This window comes from Mustela putorius, unplaced genomic scaffold, assembly GCF_011764305.1.
Source record: "Mustela putorius furo isolate JIRA1106 unplaced genomic scaffold, ASM1176430v1.1 tig00003988_pilon_pilon_pilon, whole genome shotgun sequence".
NCBI classification, from domain to species: Eukaryota; Metazoa; Chordata; class Mammalia; order Carnivora; family Mustelidae; genus Mustela; species Mustela putorius.
Window position 1 is genome coordinate 10,822,355 of NW_025422127.1, and position 22,706 is coordinate 10,845,060.

A 22,706-nucleotide genomic window follows, 5' to 3' on the forward strand; every position below is an offset into this window, starting at 1 on the left:
GGCCAGGCACCCCACCAGGTGACAGAGTAGCCTGTGCGAACTCTGTGACCCCTTTCCCCATCAGGTTCTTTCTGCCCTTGTCTAGGGATGACCAGGCAGTCATTTTTATGCACGACTTTATGTGGGGCTCCGTTATGTCCACGGTACAAAAATGTACAGCACTTGATCCCAAAGCCCTCAGAGCAGGGAAGGCAGAGTGCCTGAGCCAGGCTTCTCAGTGGGAGGTGTGGTCCTTGAGGTAGAGTCCAGGGGTGGGGTGGTGACCAGCACTCTTGGGGAGAGATTTCCTCTGGGAGAAATGCCAAAAGTCCTGAGGGTTCCTCACACCTCTCTGAAAAGAAAGGAGGTGGGAGTCGGGTCAAGTCGATGTGGCGTGGAGAGAGAGGCTGAGTGCCCTTCCTTGCCATCGCCCCCGCTCTGGTATTGCCCTCCTCTACCGACTCCATCCCCACTGAGGTCCTATTCTGGCACTCCCTCCCACTCCATACCAGCCTTCCTTGCTCCCTCCCAGGACACATTCCCTTTGGCACTTACGACACGGACATGGGGGTGTCCAGCTGTACGATGCAGGATCCACGCATCCTCTGCAGTTGGCCCCGGGTCAGCTTCCGAGGCCTGCTGTTCCCAAGCTCGGGGATGCCCTCGATCCTTTGGCTGGCCAGGTCTTCCCGGATCTCTCTGAGCATATCTTCAGCCCGGAGGGCACGGGAGTGGGGGGTGCAGCCAGTTCCCAGGAAGAGGGACTCCTCTTCCTCATCCCCTGAGGACTCCCAGGGGCTTTCCCCAGCAGAGTCTGTGTGGGTCGGGGATGGGGGGAGCTTTCCCCGAAGTTGGGCCCGATGCAAGGTTTCCGCTACCACATTCCCTCCCACTGAGGTCCTGTCTTCTTCCTCCGACCAGGTTGGTGGATCGCCCCTGGGAAGGCTGCTTCCTCTTTGGATAACTTCCCTTGGCAGTTCAGGGGCACTTCGGCGTTGGGGAGCTTGGGGGTTTGGAGGCTGAGGGCGCAGAGGAACATCTCGGAGGTCCAGGGTGGAGAAAATGAGGCGAGGGTCACGCCGAAGGGCCTGTGGGCGTAGTCGGCTCAAATGGTAGGGCCCTTTGGGGGAGCCTGGGATCAGGGTGCCATAGCCAGAGTCTGAGGTATCATCTGGAACCAACGGAGAGTCTTCGTCTGTGTCTTCTGTCACTACCAGGTGGGGGATGATGGTGGAGAACTCAGGGGTCCTACAAGTAACCATAATAGTAAATGGTTAGAGTCCCATGCCGAGGGGTCAAGTTCAAGTCCAGGAAGTCTCATCCCATCCAGAAATGGCCCCTCCTCCAAACTTGCTTCGGTATCACCTCTAAACCGTAAGATTATGTTCTCATCTTGCTGGCTAGACTGTGAGCTCCCCTAAGGCATTTTAGCCACAGCACCTGGGTCAGGACCAAGCAGGTGCTCAGGTATTTGCCAAAGGCTGCCTGAGCTCCCCTGAGGTTATCCCCCAGTGATGGGTCTTTTTTTTCCTTAACCACGCTGCTGAACAGCTGTGTCACTGTGAATGGACCTCTCACTCTCTCTGGGGGGTTTGGACTCACCAGATCCCTGCAGCAAATCCACACTGGCTTTCCCTCTCCATCCTGGGCCTGGGGAGCCTGCTCCTCTCAGGGAGCTCATGTTGCTCGTGTCCGTTTCCTTTGCTGCCTCCTGCCCCGCCCCCAGGCAGCCAGAGACTGACTCATCCCCGAGGCTGTCCCATGTGGTCCTTAGCATGACTGATCCAAACTGGTTCTGCTCCAACCCATAGCCCAAGTTCCTCAATCTCTTCCCAGTGCTCCCGAAAGCTGTGTTGACATTTCTCTGCCTTGTGGGTTTCTCTTCTCTCCCTTCCTCCCCGCAGCCCCCACTTTGAGAGACCTGTGGTCCCTGTGGGTCTTACCTCCCCTCTGCGCTGCTCTGAGAGCCCTCCAGGGAAGGCGAGGAGGGCCTGGTGCCTGGGGACTCCTGGTCCTGGTCCCGGTAGAGAGCCAGGAGCTCCCTCTTCTGTTGGACATACTCCTCTGCCTTCAGCTTTTGCAGGGTGACCTGGGATAGCCATACTTTCATTGATGAAGACTTGCTGTATGCCAGACTGGTGCTAAGTGTGCTACAGACATTATTTCATTTAATCCTCACAGATTCTGAATATATTATGAAGCCTATGAGGCAGATACTCTTTATTCCTCCTAATTTATTACAGAAAAACAGAATAAGTAACTTTCAAGGTCACAAAGCAAAAGACAGTGGGATGGAGTCAGGATCTGATCTCCTGAGCTGGCCCTGGGTGGGGTGAACAGAAGTCTCCATTTCCGGCTTGCACAGTTCTTCCTGCTTCTCATGTCCCCTTGCTAGCCCTCTATCCAGTCTGTGCCCTCCTTTAGGAAGCCCTCCCTGATAGACAGTGATGGCGATGTAAGTGTTCTGAATGGTGCTGGGCCTTGAGTTACTCCTGCCACCAGGGTGGACAGGGTCAGGCTCTCTCCTCCGCTCTCCTTCAGGGATGAAAGCAAGACCATTGCAAGAGGAATGGAGAGAGGATACACTAGGTTTTCTGTCTTCTTCCCCCAACATTTTCACATAGGTGCCCTCAGAATCAAGTAGTGACATCTGAGAAGTGGCTGACAGGGCCCCTCCACAGGCCTGCGGTAATCTGATACACACCATCACCCTTCGGGCTGGATAGCATGGATACCAGCCCATTTTACAGACAGGAAACAGGACCTAGAGAGGCAAAGGCTTTGCTCGAGGTCCCACGGGAAGAGAAGCAGAACTGGGACCGGGCCTCCTCTTTGAGTCCTGGTTTGGCAACTGCACTGAAGGGCAGCCTTAAAGGGTGGAAAGTTGCTAAAGGACAATGTTTGCTTGTGGAGGGGGAGGGAAGGCGGCAGAACCTGTAGAGAGGTTGAAGGCAGAGGCTGGGCAAAAAGGAGGTGCTGGTGGCAGCTGTGGGCAGCTCTGATATCAGTACTCTCTAGCATGGCCATATCATTGTTCAAATATTGGAGTACTTCCATAATTGCTCTCTCAGCCTCCTGTCTCCCTTCCCTAGGACTACCCCATCCCTCAAGATCCAGTGGCTAGAGCTATAACATGGCACAGTGGGGGGTCTCTAGGGCACCCCCTCACCCCCAAGATGCCCCACTCTAATTCGATAATGACCATGCTATACTGATTGTTAAATATTTTGATTATCTCCCCAGCTTGAGGTATAGGAACTCGCAACTCCTGGACACTTGGGCCTTCTCAAAGCCTCTCCAGAAACACAGCGGGCATCTGAGTCAGGACAGAGACATGTTGGAAAAATGGATGAACAGGGATAGGAAACTGGCATCAGGTTTATATGGCAAGTTTCCTTTCTCTGGGTGTCCAGTCCCTCAGTCTCATGAGTGACAAAGCAGTGCAAAGATTCTTAGCAGTCTCAAAAGACTAGAGAGTTGGCCAGAGCGAGGGATGATGGTGCCCGGGGTAGGAAACCGGCATATCAGGGCCACGTTCTAGGATCTCCCTCCTCTCCAGTGTGGGATGCAACAAGAAATAAGGACGGTGGGCGGAGTCGTTCTTGGGGCCAGGGTGGAGCTGGAGCAGCCTGCTGGTCCGCTGAAATGCCGTGCCCTTGGCCCCACACGACCCAAGTTCAATAGAGTGTTCGGGAAGTCCAGGACAGGGATGGTGTGGGGAAGCAAAGAACTGGAAGGAAGGGGTGGGGTAATACAGGCATCTCCACTCAATGTGCCCCTGGCCCGACCATAGGAAAAAGCAGGGAGGGAGGCATCAGGAACGGGGCTGTTGGAGGTCCTCCCAGACATGCCGAGCCTCCCCGGCAACCCTGGGAGGATCTTCTCAGTTTGGGGAAGAGGACAGACAAGTTGGAAAGGGAAGAGGAAATTGGTTCCTGAGCCAAAATGCGACCCCTCCACAAAGCCAAGGAGAGGAAGGGAGGGCCCCCCCAGCAGGATTCTTCTTCCTTTGCTCTGGTAGAGAACACAGCCTTGACCGGAAACGCCTCTTCTTCCCACTGCTGCCTCTGGGGTGGCTCCTAGATTCATCTGCTCCTCCCAGAGCTGCCCAAGTGGACTAGCACGGATCTCTCAAGGTGCCCACGGACTCTGAACCGCTGTGAGGCCTTTCCCCAGTCAGCACACAGCCCTGCCCAGTCAGCACACCGCCACTGTCTTCTAGTGATGACAATAACAAACATTTATGGAGCTCCATTAAGTGCTGGGCCTTGTGCCAAGCGGCAATAATAACTGTCCCATCACTCCTGCACGGAGGTGCCCACTATCACTGCAATTCCCCAGATGGGGACCGGGGTTGGAGACGTGATGTAACTTCCGTGAGAGCAACAGTTAACAGGGGAGAGCTGGGCTCTAGCTAGTTCCTCAGCTGCCTGCTTTAGCCTCCCTCCCTGCTTTAGCCCTTTTTCGACCTCTGTCTCTTGACGGCTTTTTTTTGTTCCCACCACTGGTTCCTTTTTCCACTTCCCAGACCCTAAGCGTGGACCTTTCCCAGGATTTAGTCTGTCTTCCTTGGAGAAGTTCATTTTTTCCTAAAACCTTAGGCTCTCCAGGCTAGACCTGTGGGAATAAATAATAAAGCTGCACCTACATTTCTGTGAGGGGAGAAAGCCGTAGTGCCATCCCTGGGCGGTTGCTCTATGGAGGAGCCCCACAGCCCTCATCAGTCTGACTGGTGGCAATAGAGAGCAGTTTTCTTTAAGAATTCGGTGTGAGGGGCGCCTGGGTGGCTCAGTGGGTTAAGCCGCTGCCTTCGGCTCAGGTCATGATCTCAGGGTCCTGGGATCGAGCCCCACATCGGGCTCTCTGCTCAGCAGGGAGCCTGCTTCCTCCTCCCTCTCTCTCTCTGCCTGCCTCTCTGCCTACTTGTGATCTCTCTCTGTCAAATAAATAAATAAAATCTTAAAAAAAAAAAAATTAAAAAAAAAAAAAGAATTCGGTGTGAGACAACAGCAGGACACACTAATTTCAGTTTCTTTGTCCTTTGCTTTGCTAAAGGAGGCCAGGAGCTTGTGCGCTGCCTGGTTATGTATCAGAAGTGACCTCCTTTCCCTGTTAACCAGGAGTGAGACTTCTGAAGGTGAATTGGTTGGAATAATATCCTAATAGTTTTAGGGGTCCCCTGGGGGTGGGGTGGGTATGTGTCATCTTGGGACTGGGAACCCAAGGAAGAAGAGAACGTTCTGACAGTGGGGTGGTGAAGGAAACGGGCTCCAGTAAGGGCCCCCCACCTGCTGCCTGGGGAGTTCTGTGGCTTGTTTAGGTATTCAAGGAAGCGGCAGTCCTGCAGGGCTGAAAGACACAAGATCTTGAAGCCCTGTCTTTCATTCTTCTTTCTTTCTTTTTTTAATGGGCAAAATCCTCATATTTATTTTTTACGCTCCTAATTCATAGTTTTCAATATACTATTTAAACAGAGACTAAGCTCCAAATTTCCTTCTTTTAAAGAAGCTCTCCACATGATGGTACGGTATAATAGATAAGAGGGCAGGAAGGGTGCTTAAAATTGTTTAAAGAACAAAACTATTTTCACAGGTTCCAGAAGCCGTAATGACCTAATGTGCCAATGACAAATCATTATTATCTATTCATTAAAGCAAGCGCTATGAGAACCACTAATTTGATTTAAACTGTAAAAATAATGAAGTTGCATTCTTTAGAAATAGTCTTTCTTTGTTCAAAATGTCCCCTTTTTTGGTAACTGAGATATAATTGACATATCACATTATATTAGTTTTGGGTATACAGAATAATGATCCAGTATTTGTATATATTACAAAATAATCACCTCAGTAAGTCTCATTAATATCTGTCACTATACACTTCACACAAAAATTTTTTTTCTCTTGTGGTAAGAGATCTTAAGATCTATTCTCTTAGCAACTTTCATAGTTCATCCTTTGTCCCCACTTGAACCTCAGGGCTGTGTTTCTATCCTTTCCAAAGCCCCTAAGATATCTCCACTTGGCTACCCCCCACTACATCCTTTCCAAAGTGCTTCTGCTTAAAACTGGACAGTACCCTAGACTCACCCCTCCCAGGAAGCAACAACTAACCCAACAGGTATCTCTTTTTGTTAAGATTTCATTTCACTCTAGGGTTCCATTGCAATCTTTCCAAAGCAATCTTTCAAATGGGAACTTTGGGAAGGAAGTCCTGCTTTGTCCTTTCTAACCTGTGACCTGCATAAGGAGCGTTTACCTAGGGCTGGGTAGTAGGCTGCCTGCTTAATCAGAATGACTTCTTTGACTCTTCCCCATGAGGCAAGGACTGTTATTATTTAAGTCCATTGCAGGTAAAGACATGGAAGCTTGTTGGGGGGGGGTGGGCACATAATTCACCCAAGATCACCCAGCTAGGAAGAGGTAGTTCCTTTCTCTACTCCCATCCCCTACACATTTTTCATCCCTTTTTGCAACATGTTCCTAAGAACATGGCACTAAACCTCTGTATTTCACACCAAAACTAGTACAGTAAATCTCCTGCCACCAATCTCTTCCTCCTCCAGCCCACCTATCACCCTGCCAGCTGTCAATACAAGACGAACACAAGGGTTTCACCATGGCAATTTCTTGCTCAAGAATCTATGGTGGCTGTCTTGTCAACCCACTCGATTCAACCTTGTCCTGTCTACACTCTTCTGTAGCTCTTGGGAGTCCTGTAGAAACTGGCCTCTCTTCACTTGCTCACACAAATCCTTTGCTCCAGACTTAGACAGACAGAATGGAACTGTGGCTGAGAAGGGAGTCACTGTCCCCAAAATAATCCAACCCAACTGCTCCCTTGACGTTCTGCTCATGGTCTTCCCTAGACTTAAAAGGCCAATTTAAATCTTTATTCTCTGGCCATTCTGCTCCAGTGGTGGGTTGAATAGTGGCCCCAGAAAGATACGTCTAGGTCCTCACCCCTAGAACCTATTTGGAAGGTTCTACACTTATTTGCACATCTGCAAAGACCTTCAGTTAAGGATCTCTTGATGAGATCATCCTGGCTTTAGGGTAGACTGGTGTCTGTGTAAGAGACGGGAGTGGGAGATTTGGACACAGAGACATACAGAGAGGAAGTCCACAAGAAGACAGAGGCAGAGACTGGAGAGACATGGACACAAGCTAAGGAACACTTGAAGCCACCAGAAGCTGGAGAGGCAAGAAAGGATTCTCCCCTAGCATCCTGAAGGGGAAACAAGTGGGCTTGCTGACACTTTGAGGTCTGAATTCTGGCTTCCACAACTATGAGAAAATAAGCTTCTGCTGCTTTAAGCCATTAAGTTTGTGGTAACTAGTACAGCTCCATTTGGATCTTTTGAATTCCTCTAGCTTTTATCACATGAATCTGCCCTGTTAAATACCTTCACTTGCTCCTTGTCATCTGTAGGACAAAGTTCAACTTCCTCAGCATAGCATCCAGTAGTAGGCACGATCTGGTAGTACCTACCTCCCAGCCTCTCTGCCACTACACCTGCCCTTGGACTTCATATCCTGGTAATATGAACTCCCAGGCCAGTGGTTCTCTCCACACACATGGTGTTTCATGTTTTCCACATCAGCACATTCTGCTTCTCCATTTGGAATACCCTTCTTTCCCATCCTTGTTCCCCTACACACTCCTAGATATCCCCACAAATGGTGATCAGAGCATCACCCCTCTGTCAAGGTGTCACAGCATCTGACCTCTACGCTGTCCCTTTCCCAACCAACCCATCAGACAGAACAATTACTCCCTCCTCGGCCACAGTTCCATTCTGCATACATGTTTCCATTATTTGTATACTAATCTGTCTAGCTAGGTTGCCGGCCATGTTCCCTGAGGGGCGGGATGATGCTTTATTCTTTTCTGAGTCCCTAGCACCCAACCAGTGCCTGCACCTAGCAAGGGCTCCACTGGTGTCAAATGAAGACAAAGTTCCAAACATCATGGTTTCGGGGTGTAAAGACCTTTAGGGGACGCTGTCTTGGGCTCTCCCAGTGACTGGTACAGTCGCTGGCCAAAGGCTTTCTTTCCTGTTCTTGTGGATGGTCAAGGCTATGTCTCCCTCCCGAGGGGCCGAACTGGACTGAACCCGCATCCATCCCAGCCTCTTTCTCTTCCTCCTTCCCTCTTGCATTCCCATCTCTGACCTCTGAGGACCCCTCCACCCCTCCCCACTTCTGGCTTTCACATACCTGGGCCTGTTGAGTCTTCTCTAGCCACTGGGCACGGTCTGTAGCACTGGGACACTGCACAATGAGGGCACTGGAGACACAGTCGAATTCAGTGAGATGGATCACCAGGAAGCTGTCTGGGTGGAGGAGAAGGTCTGCTCAAGGGCTAGACCTTATTTGATGCCCATCCTGACTGCTCCTTCCCCTTGCCAAGAGGAAAGGAGAAGGAAAAGGTCCCCAAAGAAGAGACATACTAGGGTCCCGTAGTGGTCGGCACACAAGCTTCTCCAGCATGAGTGGGGGGCGGATGACCTTGGCTTTGTTGAGCTTGCGCTGGGGCTTGGTCACTAGGAGCATGTCAGAGAAGAGGAAGAGGTACACGTCCAGCTGGGAAGCCATGCGTAGAAGAAAGAGACAGGGTCAGCTGGAGCAGGGGAAGAGAGTGGGACATGGATCAGGCCCCGTGTTGTGTGCATGCATGGGTGCACAGGTGCACAGGGGACAAGTGCACAACTGTGGAGTGCTAGAGCTGGAAGGGGTGTCACTTTGGTCCCGTTTCTCACTTTATAGGCCGGGAACGTGGCTGACTCAGGGGCATACAAACAACCAGAGCTTCACCATGCCATGTCCTCCTCCCAACACACACAGACATAGACACAGATACACGAACACATCTCTTTGCCCATTTCCAGCTTTCCTGACTCTTATTCAGTCTCCCGGCATCCCTCCCTTCTCTGCGATCTCTGTTCCTCCTTCTCTGAGCTTCCCCATAGCCCCTCACCTTCCCTTCTCGCCCCTCCTTCACTCGCACGGGTCCCTCCAGCAGCAGCTGCCTGATGTACTCAGAAGCAACCCCCAGCATGGGGGACGTCAGGTCCAGGGTGCAGAACGGACGCAGGTTCTGAGGGACATGGGGTGGGGAGGATCGTGGGGCTGGGCAGGGCTGCCTCCCCCTCCCAGCCACGGTGGTTCTTTGTTCTGTCACTGGCACCTTCCCTTCTCATCCTTGCCCTCTTGGAGGGAGAAGAAGCATTGAGTACTTCCTTCTCACTCTCTGGAACTCCTCATGTGGGAGGAGTGATGCGCACAGCCCCTCTGTGGCCCCTCCGCCCCTTCTCCGCCAGGCCTCTGCTTCTTCTGTTTCCCTGGGGACCTTGCTTGTTCTGCGCCTCCTTGCCTCTGCCCTGCCTCACCTTCTGCACTTCCTCGCTGGACGGCTCCAGCACGTCGTAGGGCCCGATGCGTCGGGCTGCAGCCACCAGGCTCTCCTGCTCTTCGCTCCGGTGGACGAGTTGGTTGATGTGTCGCAGGAATGACTCCACAGCGGCAATCTACGTGATGGGTGGGGTGTGGAAGGAGGAAGAGCTCAGCCCCTTCCCCTGTACGTCTCCCCCGGTCAGTGACAGCACGGGCGACCAGTCAGTGCCACGCGGCCACATGCATATGAAGAAAGAGACCCCTGAGAGTTCCTGGAAATCAGTTCCCACATGCCAGTTCCCAGCTCCCGAGGGCATGGCACTGCCAGGCCACCTACCATGGCGCTCAGTGCTTCCTGGACGTGTGCCTCAGGACTCCTCTTAAGCACAGCCTGGAGCAGCAGTGGGTACTTGGTGACCCGCTGGTGGGGCTTGATGAGCAGGTCCCCCAGCATCTGTCTCCCCGCGAGCTTGTGCTTCTCACACCACTGCCAGCAGAGGAGGGCAGGGGACGGTCAGGAGTCTGCAAGCCTCCTGCTGCCCCATTCCAGTAATAGCCTCGGCCTCAGACCCAGCTGGAGATCAGGGATGACCTGGAGGTCTAGGGTCCGCCCCAGCCCCCTTCCCAGCACCCCCTCTCCCACCTGCACAAAGGCATGGAAGAGAGGATTATTGTCTTGCTGCTCCCGGGCGTAAGCCATGGTCCGCTTCACTTGTAGGCAGTATTGGACATAGGGCTGGAACCTCTGGCTGAACTAAGGGAGAGATATGGGCAGGCAGGGGGAAGAAGGTCATGAAATCTGGCCTCCAGCTGCAGAGCACGGGGAGCAGGAGGGAGAACCTCTCATTGACCCTTAGTCTAGCTCTCGCAATCCCTAACCCCCATGATGCTTTCCCCTACCTGTGACTGCCAGTCCCTTTCTCTGGAGTCCAGGGAGAAGATGAGGTCCCCAGAGGCAGACCCACTGCTACTCTTTCAGGCCCCGTGCACAGCCCCTGACCTACCCTGCCGCTCTGGACGTACTCTCCCACCATCAATAATTCAGCTGGAATGTTTGCAGGACTCTGCAGGTCCTGTTTCACACGGGTGGTGGCTAGTGACCTGAGTCTTGCCCAGAAGACCTGTTCCTGGGCTTGTTCCCAGGAGATGAGTGCTCCCCCCAACCTCTGTACCCCATTCTGGCTCTGCAAGGCCCAGACCTCTTCGTGGTCAGGTAAGATTGTGGAAGAAAGTCTGACCCCAGGCCTCTTGATTTCTCTTGTCCCATTTCTCCATGCTCTGGGTGATCTGGGGCCTTTTACGGCCCCTTCCTCATTTACCCAGAAGATGCCTTGCTTAGACCCCATTCTTCTCCCAGCTGTTTGGCAATGCATCTCTGGCCAAGAAGTAAGATTCTGTAGTTAAGAGATCAAGTATAACCCTTCCCTGAGATAGCTGCATTTCATTTCAAAAGAGTCACCCAAAGACCAAAGAACTTTTGGGACAGAGGTCATACCTGTGGAATGAAGGGCAGGAGGCGAGGAGATATTCTGGGGTGGGGGCTGTGCTCTCAGACCCCCTTCAAGCCACAGAAGAATGCAAGTGACAGAGGCATACCCTGCAGGCAGGACCTCTCTGGGCCCTCCCAGGCCTGCCCCAGCCAGATGTAGCCCTTTGCCATGTCTCACCGTCAGGAAGCCATTTTGCAGGCTGACAGGGTCCAGAGGCTGGCCTGAGGCTCGAGTCTCCCTCAGGGTGGGCCCCAGCACCTCCTCCCAAAAGCTCTTGTGAGCTCGAATCAGGCTGGGGACATTTCCAAAGAGGATCTCAGCTGATACCTGGAGGAGGGAGCAGAACTCAGCCACAAGCCTTGGCAGGTCACCGTCACACAGCTCTGGCCACCCACAGGCAAGGACCCGTAAGCTTGGCTGGTGGAGGGTGGGCTCAGGATGAAACCTGCAGGGGAGCTGAGAGATCTAAGGGGCTAGGGTTTTCCCTTCTACTCCTCTGGCACTTGGGCTGAGCTCTGCTGAGTCCTGGAAAAGAGCAGAGGCCAGGCTGCTTGGGGTCTAGAGCAGGAAGGGGAGTAGGAGGGCAGGGGGTGTCCTGGAAAATGAGGCCATGGGAATCCAGACAGAGCAGCCTGGGGGGCTCTCTGGGAGCCCACCCCCATTCTGTGGCCTCAGAGCTTGGGATGTGGCCAGGTCCTCCCGAGTGCCCACTCACCTCGGTCAGTAGTCCCACTCGCTGCAGATTCAGCAGGCCGGCGGTCAGGAGCTGGAGGCAGGGAAAGCCAAGGGTGTAGGCACCTGACTCCTCCTCTGGGGACCCCAACCTAGCCCTTCAATGTAGCCCCATCCCAGCTTCACCACTGCTAACCTGATTCCCAAGATCCCCAGCAGGTCTCCAATGGCGGGGTGGGGGGGGGGGCAGGGGGGGTTGGGATCTCCCGGTTACGTGTCCCCGCCTTCCCTCCGCCCCTCTCCATGGCCCTCCCTTCCTGGCCTGGGAGAGTGGGGGCCATGTAAGGGAGACGGGTGGATGGCTGAGGTGTTGCCTGGGCCAGGGACTGGAGCAACTCACATTGGTCATGATCTTGAGCTTCCGCACATAGATCAGCTCGGTGGTCAGCAGCTCCCAAAGCGCTTCCTGTTGGTGGCAAAGCTCTCGGCTCATCTCCTGGGGTGGGGACAGCACTGGTTCAGTTAGGGAACGATAACAAGAACAGCAGCTGGCACCTGTTCAAATGCTACTAGATCTACCTCACAGATGATGACCTTTTAATCCTCAAGTGTGTACGTGGTTTTATCCCCATTTTACAGATGAAGCCACTGAGGCCCAGAGAGGCTTCCTTTCTCCATCAAGGTGTCACCAGTAAGTGGCAGACCCAGGAGTAGAACCTACAACAAGATGTCTCCAAATGCTTTCCCCACGTGACCCTACTTCCCAAGGCCTTTTTCCCCCCTTCCAGGGCGGATGTGAGTTGTCTGTGGGCATCTATGATACTGGAGGGACAGACTCTGTGTTCCAGGCCCACCTTATGCCCAGGCACCAGCTCCTTCCAGGACTTCTCAGTGACCAGGCTGCTGTCGCTGCCCTCTCCAATCTCCCAGTGCCGCCGCTCCTCAGGGGGCAGGCGGGGCATCCCAAACATGCTGAACGTATGCAGCCTCATCTCCAGCTGGCGGGCCTTGCTGACTTCCTGGGGGAGCCAAAAAGGGCATTAACCCTGGCCATATCCTGGGCACGCAGATCCCCGGCCTGGGGATGGCTGCGAGTGCTGGTACGTGCGTGTGCGTGTGTGCATGTGTGTGTGCGTGTGTGTGTCTGGGAATGGGAGGTAGCACTGTCCCTGAGTGGGGACACAGAAGCCTGGGGGCAGAAGAAATGGCGTTGCTGGAACACGGACAGAGAGGCAACTTGGCCTGCAAAAAACGTGCCAGTCAGAGGAGTCTGACTGAGGCTCCCTGACCGGAAAGATACTTTCTAGGCTCTTCTGAGTCAGAACCTCTCATAGGGACCTCCAGGTGGAGACCAAGGGACCTGCGGTCTCAGGCAACATTCTGACACTTGCCTACAAAACGGACATTTTTATGAGGCAGCATGGCTTGCAGATGTGTCCCTGAGAGGGTCTCTCCACAGAACTGAATCCGGCGTGGTACGGGGGCCGGCCACTCTCTCTGCTCTGATCATCTGCGGACCATAAAGCTCAGGCTGTGAGCCTGGGGACAGGAGGAGAGGGACCTCTTACCTTGAATTTAGGGGAGTGTGGTGGGCCAGACCCAAAAGGGCCTCCATACTTCTTCTCGGGCTCTAGTTCTTGCATCTTCAGAGGAGACACACCTCGGACCTGGCCAGAGCCCTTGGCAAAGGGGACATAGCCATGGAGGCGTCGGCGACCGGGATCCTGGAGGAGGAGGAAGAGCAGGGTAAGTTCTTAGGGGGCCTCCCTTCTCCCCGAAGTCCCAGAGAGGTAGCGGGGCCAGACTTGACTGCAGGTGGTGTCCCCTACCTCTGCAAGTGGGGCTGGCTCACCTCAAACCAGTCTGGGGTGAGTCACTCCTGCTCTGAGCCACAGCAGCTGCTGCCAGGGAGGCCAAGCTGAGCAGGGCAGGGGCCTGCCAACTTGGCTCCCCTAGAGGGCCTAGGGGCAAAAGTGGGGGCCTCTAGAGCAGGAGCACAGGCACCTACAAGCCTGGGCTCCAGTGTGGATACTCCTCCAGGGCCCGCCCGCTCACATGTGTGCTCCCTGTCCTGTGGGCGTGCGTGCACAAGGCACAGTGCAGACAGTATTCTGGCTCCCTCCAGCTCCCCCTGCGTGGGAACGACTTCCTTCGCATGTGGGGATGAGGGCACACACATGTGTGGCCTCCTCCCCAGGGGCATGCGGCCCGTGTCCTTTCCAGCTGGGAGTGGCTGTGCTTCCTTATGAGAGATTGAGACCATGGCCACAAGTCTCCTCCTGGGCAGGTCTGGTCACATTCCTTGATCTGCCTGTGGCCTAACAGCACATACTTCCGAGTCTCCCTTCCGGCCCTCAGCCCGGGAGAGTCCCCAGCTGTCCTCCCTCTCTCCCAGGGCCAAATCCTATTCCAGGAAGGCAGGGAATACCCCCAGTGGGAAACAGAACTGTCCTCAGGGTGCAGGGGCAGCTTGGAAGCTAAAGGAAAGGCATTTCAGGCAGGCCAGGTGGGTGGAGCTGTGGGGAAGCCAAGGTAGGCCCCCACAGCCCTCCCCACTTGCAGAGTAGGGACACCCTGAACCTTTGCTCTTCCTTCAGTGCTGACTCAGATAGAGTGGGCCTCAGGGAACCCACAGGCTCCTCCCAAGTAGAGGCGGGAGTCTGGGAAGTGCCAGGCTCCCTGCTCCCCGTGACCCCCCCAACCAACTCCAGGCCTCAGACCTGTCTAACAGCACCTCCTCCAAGGGCCTGGCTTCACCCATCTGCCTGGGATGGGTGTGGAGTCCTGAGAGCCTGGATCAACACTAACCTGCTCTCCCTCGAAACCCAGGAAAGAAGGCAGGGGTGAGGGACAGGAATAGACCACCTCATGAAGCTGCAAGAGAGATGTGAAAGCCTCACTATTCTCCCTCCTGCCCCTCCCAGGTCACTTTTGGGGCAGCCTGGACTCACCAGTCCAGGGGCAACTTGGGAATGGAGACGGTCAGCAGAACCCTGCTTGGAGGCCTGATAACGGCCCCCGTAAGTCTCAATGCGGGATGCCACAAGTCCTTGGAAGGGACACTCATCTGGAGGAACAAAGGTCTGCATCTCTTCTTTCCTGGGTCACCTCTGAAGGATCATAGCTTCAATGTCAAGGAGAAAAGGTTCCCTGAGGCTGCAAAGATTAAAAAAAAAAAAAGAAAAAAAAAAGGAATGGAAGGGCCGGCCTTGATCAGTGGGTGGCCAGGCGGGGGACCAATAGAGGGAGGGGGATGGGAAAGATGATGGAGTCGGGGAGGAAGAGTCAAGGGCTTGTCACTAACTGCAGGAGTATAGCTGCCTATCTGTGACTTCGTGGGGGTAGGGTATGGCCACGCATGCTGGGGAGGGAGCCCCATGGAGCTATGCTTCCTCCTTTACATGTAAGCACATCAGGCATGTGCTCCCTCACTGGCCTCAAAGGATGCTGTAGTCCTCAGAGCAGCTGGGAGCAAGGGTCACAGGCAGGTCCCCAGGCTTCCTGGATGTCCCTCCTTTCCAGGCACGGAGCCATAGCCTCCCTGTGGCCTAGGCAAGAGGTGCTGGGAATTCCTCGGGTGGGGGCACCCTGGAGACTGTACCACCTACCCACTATTTCTGTATAGCCCTAAACTAAGAATGCTTTTGACATGAGGAAATAATTGGGAAAAAAAAATTAAAAGGATAATATTCCCTAACACATGGAAAGTATATAAAAATCAAATCTCATGATCCCTAAATCAAGTTTTCTTTCTTTCTTTCTTTTTTTTTTTTTTAAAGATTTTATTTATTTATTAGACAGAGATCACAAGTAGGCAGAGAGGCAGGTAGAGAGAGAGAGAGGGGGAAGCAGGCTCCCTGCAGAGCAGAGAGCCAGATGTGGGGCTCCATCCCAGGACCCTGGGATCATGACCTGAGCCGAAGGCAGAGGCTTTAACCCACTGAGCCACCCAGGTGCCCCCCTAAATCAAGTGTTCTTGGAACACAGCCACATTTACACATCTCCAGTTGTCTACCACTGTTTTCTTGCTAGTTGAGACAGAGACTGTCCCTATAGACTTAAAGTCTGAAATATTTACTGTCTGGCTCTTTACTGACAGTTTGCTCGCCCCTTACCTGGACCCTCCTGCCCACAGACAGGGAGGGGAGGGAGGACAGCTATCAGGTGGCTGGGCTTAGAGACAGCAGGCTATGTTTGGTCTTCCCCGGCCTCTGGGAAACCTCCATGGAGCTGGGAGCCAGCCGGGGGCTCCATCCCTTCCCCTTAAACCTGGATAGAGGACCCACCCTTTGAGTGGGCAGGACCTGGAGAGCAGAGGCCTAAGCATGTGCTTGTTCCCCTTCAAATGGGCTTGAGGCCCCTGCTCAGCCCTCCCCTTCCTTTTCTCTGATTTATGAGCGCAAGAGGAAAAAGTTCATTGTCTCCCCGGCCCCTTCCCAATAATCCTCCCTGCGAGGGTTGCCTCCGTCTCCTTTGCCCTCTCCCTTCCCCTGGTCCTTTTCGAGCTGGGACGCCGGCTGGCCTCCGCCTCTCGCCCCCGCGCCGCCCGCGCAGCCCGCACCGGCTCCAGCCCCTATCCCGCCCCGCCCCCGTCCTCCCGGCCCCGCAGCCGCTCACCTCACCTGTGTCCGCAGGTGTCCCCGTGCCCGCCGCCCGCGCTGCCGCCCGCCGGGCTCCCGGTTCCCGATGGCTCCCGCGGCAATGCCAGCCCCGCTGCCCGGCCTGGGTCTGGGACCGAGCGGCCCGTGGGACCGGGGCAGCGCAAGGCCGGGCCGGGAGGGAAGGTGGCGGGACAGGGGCGGGGACGCGGGCTGGCGCCGCCCTCTCACCACGGGCCCGGGACCCGGCTGTGCCGTGTGGGCGCCCGTGTGGCCCTGGGGACGGAGGGTCCGGTGCCCGTGACGCAACCGCCACGCTCCCCGGGCAAGAAGAGCTCACTGCGCAGGGCTCCTCTTCCCCTCCCTCCTTCGCACCTGAACTCTCCAGCCACCCGGCCCGGGAACCGCGCGCCACGCTGGCGCTCTCTCCTCGCTGCCAGACCCCTTCCGGGCACCAGAGTAATGAGGCACACAGGCGAGGCTGGGCGTCGCAGGAGGCGGCGAGAGTAATGACCCGGTGTCCTCTGGTGCCCACCTTGCTTTCAGGTGCAGCGAGTGGCCGGCTCTAGGGGAGTGGGACTGCCAGTGAGTGCGGCTCCTGTGACCCCTCGTGCCCATTCTGGGCTGAGTCCAAAGTGTGACCCGTATCTCTCACATGCCTGCCCTGGCCACGGGTGGAAGGCTATGTCTGGACTTTGCCTTTGCTCCAGAGATGGTACCAGGCAAAGACCTGACCCAATGCTTCTCCCACTACCTGAGTCCTGCGGTGGGAGGACCCTTCACTGGCCAACAGGCATGTCTCAGGCTCCACCCCAGTGAGGGTGTCATCCCAGTCCCCCCTGGGGCTGCTGACATAGAGGCCTTCCAGGAAGGGCGCTGGCAGTGCGCTGTAAGCTGTGCGCTGTAGGAAAGGACCACATTCTCACATTCCCACCTCACGGCACACACCGCCTGACAGGAGGGCTGGGTATTGGTGATCAGAAGTGTCCACAGTGCAGGGTCATTGTGATCTTACAATCAAGAAACCAAAGAGTCTGTGGTGGGGTGGGGGAGGGGGTGGGGGGGGGCAGGCCCCAGCACCTCCACCCTGCCCTGTGGTCTTCCTGCCCCAGCCAGCCATGCAGTGACCCATAGGCCTCCTTCCATTTGTAGAGCATTTGGGAATTTATGAAGCACTTTCAAAAGCATAATCTCATTGTAGCACTAGGGAAAGGGTCCTCCATGCTCCTCTCTGTCTGCCAGCTTAAATCCATAAGCGATTGGAAGTGTTCTAGTCCTCACGTGGACTCTGATGACTCCGTTTTGCTCGGGAGAGGAATGTTTATGGGATGATTTCTAACTTCCTCCAGCTAACTCTCCTCCGGAAACCACGGGATGGTTTCTGATTTCCTCCGCCCTCCTCCTTATTTGCCGTCCCAAATCCTCTTTGTTCTGAGCTTGCTGTTCTGTGATTCTCCATTGTTTCAGAAGAGTTCCTCCAGCTTCCCGTATCCCATCTCTTGCTTCCCGCCTCTGGGTTGACCAGCATTGGTTTCCCAGAGAGGAGTCCAGTAAGGCAGAACTGTACCGAAGAGAAGCCCTGTTCTCTTCCATTCACAGCTCTTGTGTGTCTATGTGTGTGTGAGAGAGAGAGATAGGTTTAGGGGTGACAAGAGTAGCCATGAGGGAGAGAGAGGTAATAAACCAGGAGATGGTGATTACAGGCAGTCTTAAATGACACCCCAGAGAGAGCTGATGCCAAGGGGCCTCTAGCTTCTGTTCCCAAAGTCAGAAGAAGGGGGAAGGAGGAGTAAGCGGGAAAGGGAGATTGAGAGAACACCAGAGACAGGCCTGGACTTATAGTGCTCTGGGGGAGCTGGCTGGACTGGCCCAGTGGACACACAGAGAGTTAACCCTTTCACTTCCCTCAAATCTGAGATCCAATCTCTGCCCGACACTGCTTCGGGGCCTGTCTTCGGCCTCTTTGGGAGGAGAGGTTCCCAGGGAAAGCTGGAGTCTAAAAGTGGGAGGTGTGGCTGGGTGCAAGCAGTGGGTGGAGAGGTGGAACTCCTGGCTTCTAGTCCTTCTTTTCTGGCTTTGTCAGATCTTTGCCCTCACAACCTCTGTTTCCCCAGAGCCCTGACTCTGCTGTGGAGAGCTGCCTTCAGACAGACTGAGGGGGAACCCAGCTCAGGCAGCTGAATTGAAGCCCAGAGAGCCAGAGGGTTGGAGTGTCAGCCTCTACTCTGGGGCCCTGGGGAGCACCTGACCCTTGGCCTAGAAAGGGGCACCTGGATGATTGTTTTTCTTCCTGGCCAGCCCGGGCTTTCCTCCTACCTCTGGCTTGAGTCCTATTTCTTCTCTGAGCTTGAGTTTCACCCTTAGCGTGGAAACCCTTCATCAAGGGATGCCCCAGCTCCACACCACAGCTGATGAGAACGGGTCTGTCTGTCCAAGATCAGAGCTTTGTGGATCCAGAGCACGAGGGTGATTTTCTGGGTCTCCATGTTCCTCCTCCCTTCCCTCACAGGGAGACTCACTTGAGCCCAGAGCTCTGCCTGGCCGGCACCTCTCAGGGCAGGGCGGAGGCTATCCGGGTTAATGAGGTGCTAGCAGGGGCATCCTCCTTGGCCCAGGGTCAGGAAGAGGAAGGAACCTGAGGGCTCGAGCTGGGAGGCACCAGGGCACGTGAGGAAGCTTATCACCAGGAGGCCAGGCCACTGGGCACAGACCAGAACTGATGCCCTCCTTCCCTTTGCTGCTTTCCTTCTGCCCCACCTCGCTCTGGGCCTTCCACACTTACTGACAGTGCTCATCCGCACCAGAAGGTACGAGGAATATATAGAACACAGATTCCCAGTATGAGGAGTAGTCCTCTTCCTAGGATAAGAGACAGTCCCTGGCCTCCAGGAGGCCACAGACTAGTGCAGAGACAGACGGATGGGGAACAGAACACTGATGTACACGTCGTTCATAAAAGGAACGAGCCAAGAGCTATGTACGGGAGCACTTTGGAGGGCCTGACAGCGACGTAAAGCAGCCAGGAGAGCTTCATAGAGGAGGTGAACTTTGAGCTGGGACTTTAAGGATGAGTAGGAGTTTGCTGCACCAAGGAGGAGGAAAGGGTATTTCTGGAAGAGGCAACAGTGCGAACAAAGACCCTGACACGTGGAGGAGCGTGTTTAAAAGGCAAGGGGGAAAGGGCAGGCTTTCCCAAAGACCTCCTGAAAGTCAGCTGTGGAGGCTTCCTGGGGACCTCGTACCCTCCAAGCAGCCGATCTCTGGGCCGTGGCTTGGGAGGACGAACCCTCTTCCTGGCATTCAAGGACCTCTTCAATATGACCCCAATGACACTTCCTGCCTTTTCCTTGCTACTTCCCTACTCTATCCCTGGACATGTCCCCAGTCTCTGAGTCTGCCTTAGTGGCCCTGATTCCATGCCTTTGCTCAAGCCCTTCCTCTCAGCTGGCACAATGTTCTTGGCCCTTTGTCCTTCCATCTCCATCTCTGCCCCCTTCAGGGTCCTTCCCACTAGCTGTTTGCTTCATGAACCATTTCCTGCTGGTTCCCCAACCAAAGGGACCACGTTCCTCCCTGCTTTCAAGGCTCCCTGCTTTGGCCTCTGTGTTTCTTTCTTTTCTTTCTTCCTTCCTTTTTTTTTTTTTTTTTTTTTTAAGATTTTTTATGTATTTGACAGAGAGAGAAAGCACAAGCAGGGGGAGTGGGAGAGGGAGAAGCAGGCTCCCTGCTGAGCAGGGAGTCTGAAGTGGGACTCGTTCCGAGGACGCTGGGATCACAACCTGAGCCGAGGGCAGACGCTTAACCATCTGAGCCACCCAGACATCCCTGCTATGTTTCTTTAAAAGATACCGCTCTCAGGGCACCTGGGTGGCTTAGTCATTGGCATCTGCCTTCTGCTCAGGTTGTGATCCCAGAGTCCTGGGATTGAGCCCTGTATTGGGCTCCCTGCTCCATGGGGAGTCTGCTTCTCCCTCTCCTGCTTCTACTGCTTGTGTTCCCTCTCTCCTTGTCTCTCTTGCTGTCAAATGAATAAAATAAAATCTTTTTTTTTTTTTTAAGACACTGCTCTTATCCTGCCCAATACTGTTGCTATTCCATATGTCCATGTCCCTCACTAGACTCCAAGCCCCTTGAAGGCAGCCAGCCCCCAGCACAAGGCCTGGCCTAGGACTGGCCCAACCAGTGCCTGTGGTGTTGAACTGTATTGATCCAGATAGAGTCGACTTGTGGGTAGGCTTGCCTATTCTGTCATCTCTCTGTCCTGGCTCAAAGGAACCACCTTTGTTTTTTAAATATCTTGGAGTCTTCCCTAACTTTAGTTTGGCATTCCTGCTTCATTATAGAGTTTCAACATTTCCTCGGTGCTCCTGCTAAAGGATTCTGACCTGTTAGGATGAACACACCATGTAAGTTTAAGCTTGCACATCACTGCTGATGAATTAGTACTGATTTCCCTAGAATATTATGGCAAGGAGGATTCTGTGGATGATGAAGGCTCAGAAGAAGGGGCGCTAGGATGGCTTAGCGACACTCGCCATGTGAGGAGGCAGGGCTCCCTCCACCTTCTGTTAGTCCATCAGATCTTTACTTCCATGAAGCCAAGACTGGAGGACTGGGAGAGCCTGGGGCCTTTGCCTTTGGTGGGAGCTGAGGGAGGACAGTGAGCAGAATAGCTGAGGGCTCCAAGGGTAGATTTAGCTTCTTGAGATTTTCTATAGCAGACCTTGAAGTCCAGTGTCTGAACATCCGTGCTGGTGTTCTTACTGGGCTCCCTCCTCCTCTTGACATGATCAGTCCCCAGAGGGGCCTGTGGACTCAGCCAGACCAATAGGGCTTCATGGTTTAGGATTCCAAGCAGATTCCTTAGCAGGTAATGCTAAGGTGATGACATTCTCACCTGTGGGAATGTCCCTGATTCCTCTCTCCTCCTAGGCAGCTGAGGCTTCAAGAATGAAAGAGGGGCACCTGGGTGGCTCAGCCGATTAAGCATCTGACTCTGATTTTGGCTCAGGTCATGAACTCAGGGTGGTGAGATCAAGCCCTGGGTTGGGCTCCCTGCTCAGGGCAGAGTCTGCTCCTCCCCCTCTCTGCCTCTTGAGTGTGCGTGCCTTCTCTTGCTCTCAAATAAATAAATAAAACTTAAAAAAAAAAGATTTTATTTATTTATTTGACAGAGAGATAGAGAGCACAAGTAGGCAGAATCGCAGGCAGAAGGAGAAGGAGAAGCAGACTCCCCACTGAGCAGGGAGCCCAATGCAGTGCTTGATCCCCGGACCTTGGAATCATGACCTGAGCTGAAGGCAGCCTCTCAACCAACTGAGCCACCCAGGTGCCCCTAAATAAATAAATAAAATCTTTAAAAAAATTTTAAATAATGACAAAAATGTATCAAAAGTGATTAATATCTAACAATGTTTTATTTCCCAGCTTCCTATCTTTGCTCCATTGCACTTGAGGGCTATTGTCTCCCCTAGTGGCATCCCCTGGAAGGGCTATGACTTGGTTTCTGGGGCCAGGAGTGGGCACGCCCCCAAGCCCTACCCTTTCCCACTTGAATGGACCCATGTGGTCTTGCAACCCAACATGCCTCCTCAGGTAAGAACACTGGCTAATGACCTTGGCAGATAGCCCCGGCCTCTACCTGATAACTTTCCACAATGCTGCTCCCAGAGTTTGTGCTTTTGTTCAAGTGGTTTTGATTAGTAGGGGCATGCTCACTTCCTTCAAGCCCCTTTCCTCCTGAGGAGTCATTTGATTTCCTCCCTCAGGTCTATGCTGACCATGGTTCCCCACCTCTTCAGCCTGAGGTTAACTCAAAAGTACTTGTAATTGTGAAGTTTAAGGCTTCAGTGGGTCTTTGCAGATGTTCTCCAAGTTAGAAGAGCTTGGCTCCCTGCCATGGTCAACTTCTAGCTCTGTGGCCCTCATTACTTAGTTGAGGATTGTCGCCAGCCCTTGCTCATGGCATGTGTATTTTGAGGCTCATTTATCCAGGACAGTTGACTGTCTCTTCCCATCTCATTATGACACATCTTGCCCAGTCCAGGAAGATGGGCGGGTATTTTATCCTTTGAGTGGATGCCAGCACCACAGTCCTAACCATTATTTCTAATTTAATTGGACAACCCTGATTTTCAGGAAGTTCTTTCTCATCTCTGACCCAAATGCCTCCAGCTCAAACTTAAGATAATTTCCTCAAACGTCTGGACCTGGCCTTCTCTGTAGCATGAACCCCTTTCCAGATCATTGAACCACAGTCTGGGTCATTTTAGAGACCATCCTTCAGAGACCCTGGTTCTCAGTTTGGGTTCATGTGGACAGACACCCAAGGCTGAGGCACCTTGGTCTGTACACCAGGCATGGTATTGGATGCCCTGTGTAGATTAACCAACCTACAACCTAAAGCAAACAGGTACAACTGGTATCATCCCATTTGATAGATGCAAGGCTGAGTCTTGGAGGTAAAGTAACTTGGCTAAGGTCACAAAACTAGCATGTGGCACAACTGGGATCTCATCCCCACATCTTAACAGAGCTCTAGAGCTGGGAGTTGGTCCAACCCCTAGCCTCCA

General features: G+C 53.9%; 1 protein-coding gene across 7 annotated transcripts; it reads right to left on the bottom strand.

The window, feature by feature from the left end:
* Positions 1 to 99: 99 nt before the first annotated feature.
* PLEKHG6 (pleckstrin homology and RhoGEF domain containing G6) lies at positions 100 to 16,890 on the bottom strand. Of its 7 annotated transcripts, none has more exons than XM_013063604.2 (17): positions 16,159 to 16,480; positions 15,652 to 15,805; positions 14,488 to 14,692; positions 13,105 to 13,260; positions 12,391 to 12,555; positions 11,937 to 12,032; positions 11,580 to 11,630; positions 11,042 to 11,191; positions 10,018 to 10,128; positions 9,712 to 9,861; positions 9,371 to 9,508; positions 8,959 to 9,078; positions 8,432 to 8,564; positions 8,199 to 8,314; positions 1,923 to 2,068; positions 535 to 1,227; positions 100 to 331 (listed from the first exon to the last, which is right to left on the bottom strand). In XM_013063604.2, the coding sequence occupies exons 3-17, from the start codon at positions 14,623 to 14,625 to the stop codon at positions 322 to 324; spliced, it is 2,373 nt and encodes a 790-aa protein (XP_012919058.1). In that variant the 5' UTR covers positions 14,626 to 14,692; positions 15,652 to 15,805; positions 16,159 to 16,480; the 3' UTR covers positions 100 to 321. The 7 variants fall into 7 exon arrangements, with proteins under 7 accessions (XP_012919058.1, XP_004766780.1, XP_004766784.1 ...); XM_004766723.3 differs by having other exon boundaries at positions 16,154 to 16,480; XM_004766727.3 differs by lacking the exons at positions 15,652 to 15,805; positions 16,159 to 16,480 and adding an exon at positions 16,510 to 16,890.
* Between the last annotated feature and the right edge of the window lie 5,816 nt (positions 16,891 to 22,706).